This window comes from Erigeron canadensis, chromosome 5 (genome assembly GCF_010389155.1).
Source record: "Erigeron canadensis isolate Cc75 chromosome 5, C_canadensis_v1, whole genome shotgun sequence".
In the NCBI taxonomy this organism is placed as follows: Eukaryota; Viridiplantae; Streptophyta; class Magnoliopsida; order Asterales; family Asteraceae; genus Erigeron; species Erigeron canadensis.
In genome coordinates this window covers 11,782,710-11,792,916 of record NC_057765.1, presented here as the reverse complement: position 1 = coordinate 11,792,916, position 10,207 = coordinate 11,782,710, and the positions used below count along the sequence as shown (strand labels likewise).

The window sequence follows — 10,207 nt, the reverse complement described above, 5'->3', positions numbered from 1 at the left end:
GTAGAACATCTCAATCTTAATCCAATCAGAGAAAGTCCAGATGAACCTAGTTAATTGCTCATTAATCGACAGAAGGCAATAGCAATCTAGTTATCTCAAGTGGATTCCGCACTCTTGACATAATGAATCACATCTTATTACGATCCACGCAACAATAGGGTACCTTACAAGCTCCAGATCAGTAGGAGGTGCATCAATAAGATTAGGTACCCTTGAGCTTCCATCAGCAACAACCTACTCAAAGCTCTCATCCTCTGGAGGTGTCTCTTCCAAGCTAAGTGCCATAACCTCTGCAAACAACTCATCATCATCAATATCTCCAGCTCCTAAGCAAGTGAGCTCTTCATCAATTTCTGTCTCCATGAGTTCCTGAAATTCTTGGTCTAAAGCATCATCAATGACATCTATCCTAAAACAAGACTCATCAGTAGAATAAGCATGCTTAATAGACCTTTCAACATTAAAGACAATTCTATCTGTACCCACACCCAAAGAAATTTCCTTATCTTTCACCTGGATGATAGCATTCGCGGTATTAAGGAATGGTCTACCTAGAATTAGGGGTACCTTCGTGTCTTCCTCCATTTCGAGGATAACAAAGTCAACAAGAAACACAATATGGCCTACCTGGATAGTCATGTTTTCAGTAATCCCAATGGGATACTGGAAAGAATGGTCTGCTAATCTAATACTCATACGGGTAGGTCTCAAAACTCCCAAAGCCAACTTACTCCAAACCGAGTAAGGCATCAATTTAATGCTAGCACGTAAATCAGCAAGTGCCTTACAAGTAAGAGAACGAATAGAACAAATGATAAGGAAACTCCCTGGATCCTCGAGCTTAGGTGGAATTTGGTTCTGCAAGATAACAGAACACTCAGCATTAAGATATGTAGCCTTCACTAGTTGGGCATAGTTGGGCATTCCCTGAATCAAATCAACCAATGGAACATTAATGTGAACATTTTTAATCATATCGACAAACTTATCATACTGTTCCTTCAACTTGGCCTTCCTGAACCGCCGTGGAAATGGAACCTTGGGCTTGTATGGCTTAGCCTCGGGTATCACAGCCGGTTTCGGTGGAGTAACTGGAGTCTTCAAAGTTGGATTATCCTCCATTTCAACCTCCTCCTCAACATCAGTATCAACACTACCTAAATCCTGCACAACTGAAACAACAACATTAGGCATAGGAGGAGGGTCATACGATCTACCTGTTCGAGTGCTAATGGCCGTTACTAGCTCCTGACGAATTGGAGGTGGAGTGTACTTCTGTCCATTGTTAGGACCTTGATTCTGCTTCGGATTATGCTGAGTGTTACTAGGCAAAGCACCCTGGGGCCTAGTGACAGCGGCCATCCTACTCTCAAGATCCTTGAAGTTGATATCCTGATTCTTAGCGTTCATCTCCACTTTACCATTAATCTTGTCCAACCTCTCACTCAACTCCCTAGTGTCCTCCCTGATATTATGAATGCTAGTGTTTGTCTCAACTTGATTGCTCATCAACTGCTTCATCATTTCCCTTAACTTGGCATTAGGATCACCTAAAAAACGAGTAGTATTAGCAGGAAAAGAAGAGTTATAAGAGTTATTACCTGATGACCGGTTCTGAAAACCGGTGTTGCGCTGGAAGCCTCCTTGTTGATTTTGCACATAGTTGACATCTTCAGGTCCCCGGTTGGGAAAATCCTCAGAATAATGTGTCTCACTACAATGATCACATCCATCAGCAAGTACTTTCACATCCTGTTCAAGATACCCAAACCGAGACTCTTGAGTTGCAAATCCCTTATCCATACGAGCAGATAAAGCCTGAATCTCTTCATCAACTCCAGAATTGTTGCTAACCTCGACCCTTGCAACCTTCCCTTCCTTAGTACCTTTCTTAAACCGACTTTCATTCTTCAAAAACCTTTGATCATCCATGCTCGTATGATCCTTTAACATAGCCTCCAAAATCTCACAAACTTGGTTTGGTGTGATCTTGCTGAAACTACCACCAAAAGCATAGACGTCCTATTCAACCCATCAAAGAACAACTCAACATACTTTTCTTTGGTCAATTCATGCCCTAGACAATTCCTCAACATTTCCTTAAAACGGACCCATGCATCAACAACATCTTCCCCATCTTCTTGCAAAAAAGACCATATCAAGTTTTTCAACTTCCTTTGACTTTTAACTGAGTAAAACTCACCGATAAAAGCTTCCTTAAGTTGGTCCCAATTAGTAATGGAATTCTCGGGAAGATCATTAAACCAATCTTCTGCATCTCCGGTGAGAGTAATGGGAAAAGTCTCAAGTTTCACGGCATTCATTTGGTTTTGGCCATATTGATAAAGCCATGCCAACTTCTCAAATCTCTCCAAGTGCTTGTATGGATCCCATTTCACTTTTCCATCAAACTTCTGCTCCTCAATGCTTTTGAGATGATTCGGCTTTAAGTTGAAAGTTTGATCAATACCCGGTGGTCTAATGGCGGAACCACGAGCCATAGGAATAGTGCGGGCCCGATCACCATAACGCATGTCTTTTGGGTCTCTTGGTTGTTCGTCACCCATCTCTTCTTTAACAAGTGCTAAATTAAAGAATTCCTCTAAGTAGAAGCCTTCTTCGTCTGAATCCGCAGTTGGGTGTACAGGTGAATACGGTATTGGTGTTGAAAAGTTGATCATGCGTCTCGGTGGTGTTCTCAAAGGACTATGCAAAGGTAGACCCGAAGAACGCAAGTTCATCAACTAGAAATAATCTTGCAAAACAAGACTAACACCAACGTCAAATGCACCTGTGATAAACAAAGAAAAATCTAAACTATAAAGCAAATAACTTCCTCACGCGTAAGGTCAAACCACTAAATCAACAACTAAATCGGCACACAATCCCTGGCAGCGGCGCCAAAAACTTGATGTGCAAAATCGAGCTTTAAATTTATAAAACTAGAATTACCTAAAAACTCACTACTACGCACTATCGGGCAATGGACCCGACCGTGTGTAATATAGCTAAGCGGTAAGACCGAGTTCGTTCTCAGGGATTGTATTGACTAGTTGTTTGATGAAATGGTTTGGAAAACGGGTGTTACTTCAAAAATCCTTTTGACAATAAAATTAAAATGGATTTGCAAGACAAATTGCATAAAAGTAAAAAGAACTTCAGACAATATTGATAAAAGTCATCCACCTTGAATTCACTTAACTTCAAATGTGATTGCATTTAATTAAGACCAAATTCGTTTGAGTTTAAAGATAATCGTGACAAGATTAAGGTGCTCACGTGGTACCACCAACCGTGAACAAATTACTGAATCACCTAAGTTGCTAGTTAAATTCCCCAAGCCGGTACCACCAAAGCTAAGACAACTTTTCCAACAATTAGTTTTATTGACTATTGAATTATCAATTGCACCTAATGTGACAATAACGTGGTACCACCAACCGCTATGAATCACGTTGACAGAATTACTCTTCTCCTAAAATGATATTCACAATCATACCATGAACTAGTGATAATTACTCATAGACAAGTAACCGTTTTAAAATCACACATACATTCAACTGGTACCACCAACGAAGAATTTATATGCAACCAATATCATATTAATTCATAAAAAGAATTAAATCATCAAGATCACGGAACAATGATAATTAAATAAACCCTTTGAATTAAAAATATAGCAATCACATCATTCATCTAGTTTCATCAAGGTGGATGATTAAACGTTTAGCCACTCATGATCAATTCAAAATAATGATTAAAATTAAAGAGAAACATGATGTACCAATCGTTTGAGAAATTGAAATTGCAAGACAATAAAAGTAGATACGATCTAGATGGGTGCTCATGAACCTTCAATGAATCCGCCTAAGAAAAACTTGCTTGGAGATTGAAGAACCCTTGTAGAACAACTCCTAGAAAGATTTTTGATTAGTTGGGAATTAGGTGATAGTTTTCTATTTATACTTCCCCCATCCTGATGCAAAAATCGTCCACAGGCTTCAGACCCCGTGCACCCACTACGGCGCAGTGGGTTGTGACATTCCCTCACTGCGGTGTAGTGAGGAGTCTTTGACTTTGACTTTCGGGTGACTACGGCGTAGTGGAAATGGATACCTCCACTGCGGCGCAGTCCTTTTCCTCGGCTTCCTTTTCCCTTTTTACGACAGCGGCGCAGTCAATCTCCTGAAGTCCCCACTATGGCGTAGTGGGGTTTGTTCACATTCTGTCAGTGGGATTGGACTGTGGCGCAATGGACAAGATATATCCCACTGCGCCGCAGTCACATACATGTAAACAAATTTTCTTCCATTCTTGAAACTTGCATCTCGTCACTTGAAACAACTCTCGGTAATACAAATCAACTTTTAGGCCAGTAAGTCTTCCGAAAATGAACCAAATGAACGCGTAACCTGTTTAGGACCTGAAAACACTAGCAAACACATAAACGCGCCAAATGCACACAAATTCGACTTAAAATACATAATAAAATTGCCAATAATGATGTGGGCGATTGGCATAAATTGGTCACATCAGCCACTCAGAGAGTTCATCTTAAGATTCACTCAAGAATGCCAAAGGATACCTGGTCTGCCAGACAGTCAACAGATCTCTGGCTTTACTCTTGTATTGCACCCCGGAGGCCTCCAAGAAAAATTGACTACAAAAGTTCCCAAGATTTTCAAAGAAGCCATTGATCGAGCCTATGATTATCTCTGTTCTAGAGAAACCTCCACGTTAGTAAAGGGGATGATAAGAAAAGATAAGTCATGGGCAGGACCCCCTAGAGGGAAAAGGCCTCGTTTTGATATTAGACGAGATGGCCGCAGGGAGGATTACAGAAGAGATACAAAAAGAGATGAGCGTCCAGATGACAGAAGGGATAAGAGGCCTATTCAATATGGCAAAAGTGTCCATCTTGTGGACCTAACAAAGTCTCCAAAAGAGATTTTAAAAACTGAGAGGGTAGGCTCAACTTTCAAGCCCCCTCCCCCTCTCAGATCTGCAAAGAAAAACATGAATAAGTATTGTGACTTTCATGAGGATCACGGTCATGATACTAATGATTGTAGAGAACTCCAACCAGAAATCAAGAGGGCCTTAAAAGAAGGAAAGTTAGAGCATCTTGTTCCTGGAGCCAAGCAAGGAAGATAAACTCCTACAAAGAAAACCTTTGCATGGCAGAAGGCACCAGTTAAAAAAGAAAACAATGATGATCCGGTTCCAGCAGAAGGACATGTTTGTATGGTACACCAAAGAAGAGATCCAGGAAAGCATAAAGCAAATGTATTGGAAGGTAGGGCAATGGTGCCAATTTCCTTTCCACCTGTTGAAACGGTATCCTTAGATCCTGTCATCATACAGGCTCGCTTGGCAAACTTCGAGGTTGGGAAAATATACTTAGATAATGGAAGCTCTACATACATTATCTATGAGCATTGCTTCAATAAACTCCTTCAAAGGGTTAAAGACCTCAAGCGCCCGCCTTTGGCGCCTCTAGTTGGTTTCAATTGTGAATCTAGTTGCCCTATTGGAGAAGTAAGTATGGAAGTAATGATGAGTGAGTACCCACTCCATAGAATAGAAGTTGTGGACTTCACAATTGTTAGAGCACCTTTACCATACAATGTGTTGCTCGGTAGGCCATTCATGCAGAAATTCAGAGTCATAACATCAACCATCCATGGGATGGTTAAGTTCCCCACCCCAGCCGGGGTAGCCACCATAAAGGGACGCATGGTATGGCCAAGGGAGTCCAAACATGTCAATAAGGAAAGTCCAAAAGAAGTGAAGCATGACTTGTCAATTGAAGTAGCAAGTCTGCCCTGAGCAAAAGATAATCATAAAAAAAAAAAATTCCCAGCACAGCCCGTTATCATTGGATCTCAGCTTCCCAAGGAGACAAAATGTAAGTTGATCAACCTCTTGAAAGAAAATCTGGATGTCTTTGCATGGGAAATGTCAGATATGATGGGTGTCCCACGAAAGTTTGCAAAACATGCCTTAAACGCCAATCCAAACATAGTCCCTATAAGGCAGAAGAAAAGAGGCATGGCTCATGACAGAAGCACATCTGCTTGCGAGCAAGTAGACAAGATGGTTGAAGCAAGCATATGTAGAGAGGTTAAATACCAGATGTGGGTGGCAAACCCAGTTATGGTCAAGAAGGGGGATGGCTCATGGAGGCTTTGTGTCGATTTTAAAGATATCAACAAAGCTTGTCCTAAACACAATTACCCCCTCCCAGAAATAAGTTGGAAAGTGGAATCTCTAGATGGATTCAGGTTAAAGTGCTTCCTTGATGCTTACAAGGTGTACCATCAGATCTCAATGAAGAAAAGTGATGAAGACAAGACTGCCTTCCAAACAGACCAGGGCATCTATTGTTTCCAAAAAATGCCTTTTGGCTTGAAGAATACAGGGGCCACTTACCAGAGACTGATAGACAAAACCTTCCAACACCAGATCGGGAGAAATGTTGAAGCTTATGTGGATGACATAGTCATCAAAAGCCATGAGGAGAATGCCATGATAGCTGATATCCAAGAAACTTTCGACACGTTGAGGGGGATAAATATGAAGCTTAATCCTTCCAAATGTAGCTTTGGAATGGAAGAAGAGAAATTCTTGGGTCACATAGTGACTGCAAGAGGAATAAAAGCTAACCCAAATAAGATTCAAGCAGTCGTAGATATGCCTTCTCCGAAAACAAAGAAGCAAGTACAAAGCTTAAATGGAAAGTTGGCCTCCTTAGCACGATTCCTTTCTAAAGCAGCTGATAGGTCCCTCCCATTCTTTAAAACCTTGAAGGGATGCTTAAGGAAACAAGATTTTTCTTGGACAAAGGAGGCCGAAAAGGCATTTCAAGACATGAAGAAATTTTTGGCTCACCTACCAACACTTACTGCTCCAATACCCGGGGAGACACTCACTCTTTACTTGGGTGCCTCCAAAGAATGTGTAAGTGCTGTGTTATTAGAAAACAGAGGAAGTTCTCAAATACCCATATACTTCGTTAGCCGGGCATTGAAAGGGCCCAAGATCAACTACCCAGCCTTGGAAAAATTAGCTCTTGCTTTAGTCCATTCAGCTAGATGCCTCAGAAGATACTTCCAAGGTCATCCCATCCAATTTCTCACAGATAAGCCCATCAGGCAAGTCCTGTCAAAGCCTGAAGTGTTAGGCAGGCTAGCTAAGTGGGCGATTGAGCACGGGGAGCATGAAATAACATTTCAGCCAAGAAATGCAAAGAAAGGCCAAATTTTGGCAGATTTTTTAGCAGAAGTTGATGGGGAAGAGGAAGATGTAAGCAAGGTAGAAGAAAGCCCACCATGGACTCCTTTTATCGATGGAGCCTCTAATGCTGGAGGGTCAGGAGCAGGTCTCATCCTCATCGACCCAGACAAGAAAGAATACACCTATGCTCTTCGTTTTGACTTCCTAGCCTCAAATAATGAAGCCGAATATGAGGCCCTTCTAGCTGGGTTGAGAATAGCTAAGAAAATGGGGGTGGAAAAAATCCATGCCTTCGTGGATTCCCAGCTAGTAGCAAATCAAATAAAAGGAGCATTCGAGGCAAGTCAAAAGACTATGCAGCTTTATTTGGAGGAAGCTAGAAAGATTATTTCGGAATTCAAGAAATTCAATATAGAGCAGGTTCCCAGGAGCCAAAATAAGAAGGCAGACGCCTTAAGTAAGCTGGCATCTTTAACCTTTGTCCATCTTACGAAGGAGGTATTAGTGGAGGTGTTGGAAGAAAAATCCATAGTTCCAAAAAAAAGAAGTTTCTCAAGTTGAAGAAGCTGGATGTTGGATGACCCCATTGTATAACTTCATCAAAGATGGAGCCCTCCCTGAAGATAAGGAGAGTGCAAAAAAGATAAGGATGAAAGCACCCATGTATCTGATCATGGAAGGATCTTTGTTTAGAAATTCCTTCCTTGGTCCCCATCTATGTTGTGTAGGTCCCTTGCAAGCAAAAGAACTCATCCAAGAAGTGCATGGTGGAACATGTGGTATCCACGCTGGACCACGATAAGTTACAACCAAGATCATGAGACTAGGGTATTTCTGTCCTTATATCAAGATGCCAAGGAGGCAATTGAAAAGTGCCAATCATGTCAGATGCATGCACCAGTGTCCAACAGGCCCAGACGAGACCTCATCCCCGTTACAACAGCATGGCCATTTTACAAGTGGGGAATTGATATAGTAGGTCCATTTCCTCAAGGCATCGGTAAGATGAAATTTTTGATAGTAGCCATGGACTACTTCACAAAGTGGGTAAAGGCAAAACCATTGGCAACATCACAGGCCAGCGAGTGATCAATTTTGTGTGGGAATACATAGTCTGTAGATTCGGAGTTCCCCATGTGATGGTTAGTGATAATGGGAAGCAATTTGCCGAGAATCCCTTCAAAACATGGTGCCAAGACATGGACATACAGCAAAGGTTGACCTCAGTAGCTCATCCCCAAGGCAATGACCAGGTGGAGGTCATGAACAAGGCCATATTGGGAGGAATTAAGGTCAGGTTGGGCAAGTGTAGAAAAGGATGGGTAGATGAAGTTTGAGGTGTTTTATGGGCTCCTAGAACTACCCCAAGAGGAAACACCCAGGAAACTCCATTTAGCCTGGTATATGGAACGGAAGCCGTAATCCCACCAGAACTAACTGTTTCTACACAAAGAGTCATTAATTTTGATCCTGCTCAGAATGAGGAAGCCTTTAGAGAAAACTTGAATTTGATCGAGGAAATAAGAGAAATGGCCCACATTCGCCAAGCAGAAAACAAGAGACAAATGGCAAAGTACTATAACAAGAAAGTACGCCCTATAACCTTCAAGGTAGGAGACCATGTCTGGAGAAAAAATGAGGCAAGTAGAAGGGAAGACCTTGGCAAGCTAGGCCCATACAAAGTCAAGGAGGAAAAAGGGAATGGATCATACATCCTAACAAAGCTTGATGGGTATCCAGTACCCAGAACTTAGAATGCTATTAACCTTAAAAGGTGCTATTTGTAAGAACTTTGGATCTCCAATACCCGGAAATGCTACCAACTTAAGAAAGTCTTATTTGCAATTGTGATGCAAGCTACCATGTAATTGGTCTTCTCAATCATATGTCATCATGTTTAAAGACTATGAATAAAGTAGCATTTTTCTAGAAATTGTTAAAACATTAAGGTTATATTATTATGTCATGACAAAACAACCTTCATCTTTCTCATTCACAGGATGAAAAGGTAAGACTTCTCATGGGGAAGTAATGGGGAAGAACAAAGATCCTAATACCTTCATTCCCATCAAATTTAAATTCACAAAAATTTTTCCACTCATAGGGTGGCATACATGATGGAAGGGTTATATTGATTAATACATGCCCTGATCAAAACTTACAAAATATCCATCATTTCACTCATCGGGTGAAATAGATAAGCATTTCTCATCGGGAAATGAAACTCACGAGTAATAAATCACATACACAAGGTCAACCAAGCAAACTGTTAACTCAAATTAAATAAGCAATAAGTTCACATACCATAGGCTACAAGCCAAACATAAATGACAAGCTAGCTCAAAGTCATAAAAGTTCATACATAATCACAAGTTATAAAACCAAAGATGTAAGGAAAAATGAAATGAAACTAAATCTCTGGTGGAATGATAGTCCCTGGTGTAGTGACCTCTGACCGAGCTGTAATGAGAGACTCTATGTCCTTCATTGAGGCATCTGGATCCTTAGCGATGACATCCAATATGGGGAAAGACTTTTCCACAACAGCAGCTTCAGCTTTTCGAGCCTTGTCAGGGATAGACTCGTCATAGAAAGGAAGAGAAGCGGGGTCAATAGATGGATGAATTCAAACAAGATCTAGTGTAGCAGAGTGCCTCCCAACAGCAAGTGCAACCCGATAAAACCCACCAAGTACACCCATCACATTAGGATGATCCATAACAAGCCTAAATAAACGTGGAAACCATAAAAGGGTATCCCTCCTTAGCTGGATACTCTTCTCAGCGTCATTCTCCAACTCTCTTCCCCGAACACTCTCTTCCTCAAGCTCCTTCTCGAGCTCGTCAACCTTAGCCTCACTAACTCCCAACGTGGATTTAAGTTGTTGAACTTGATGGTCCTCGAATGCACTGCTTGTGTTTTAATTAACTAACTTATAATGTAAATACGAATTAACAATAACAGAGATGAG

The 10,207-nt window shown here is 41.2% G+C and overlaps 3 protein-coding genes across 3 annotated transcripts; 2 read left to right on the top strand and 1 right to left on the bottom strand.

Annotated features, from left to right (window-relative positions):
* Positions 1–234: 234 nt before the first annotated feature.
* Positions 235–2,741, bottom strand: LOC122601208. Its single transcript, XM_043773972.1, has 3 exons — positions 2,112–2,741; positions 1,623–2,022; positions 235–1,550 (listed from the first exon to the last, which is right to left on the bottom strand). The coding sequence occupies exons 1-3, from the start codon at positions 2,739–2,741 to the stop codon at positions 235–237; spliced, it is 2,346 nt and encodes a 781-aa protein (XP_043629907.1).
* A 2,563-nt stretch (positions 2,742–5,304) lies between these two features.
* LOC122601207 lies at positions 5,305–5,829 on the top strand. The gene has a single exon (XM_043773971.1). It carries the CDS (start codon positions 5,305–5,307, stop codon positions 5,827–5,829), a length of 525 nt encoding a protein of 174 aa, XP_043629906.1.
* A 2,546-nt stretch (positions 5,830–8,375) lies between these two features.
* On the top strand, positions 8,376–8,990 carry LOC122601206. Its single transcript, XM_043773969.1, has 2 exons — positions 8,376–8,533; positions 8,594–8,990. Exons 1-2 carry the CDS (start codon positions 8,376–8,378, stop codon positions 8,988–8,990), a joined length of 555 nt encoding a protein of 184 aa, XP_043629904.1.
* Positions 8,991–10,207: the final 1,217 nt, after the last annotated feature.

Coding starts and splice junctions, on each gene's coding strand:
- LOC122601208 (XM_043773972.1), bottom strand. CDS start 2,741: ATGAACTTGCGTTCTTCGGGTCTACCTTTGCATAGTCCTTTGAGAACA. Junction 2,023..2,111: donor AAGATGTTGTTGATGCATGG/GTCCGTTTTAAG, acceptor TGGGTTGAATAG/GACGTCTATGCTTTTGGTGG. Junction 1,551..1,622: donor AGGCTTCCAGCGCAACACCG/GTTTTCAGAACC, acceptor CTCGTTTTTTAG/GTGATCCTAATGCCAAGTTA.
- LOC122601206 (XM_043773969.1), top strand. CDS start 8,376: ATGGTTAGTGATAATGGGAAGCAATTTGCCGAGAATCCCTTCAAAACA. Junction 8,534..8,593: donor TTGGGAGGAATTAAGGTCAG/GTTGGGCAAGTG, acceptor ATGGGCTCCTAG/AACTACCCCAAGAGGAAACA.
- LOC122601207 (XM_043773971.1), top strand. CDS start 5,305: ATGGTGCCAATTTCCTTTCCACCTGTTGAAACGGTATCCTTAGATCCT.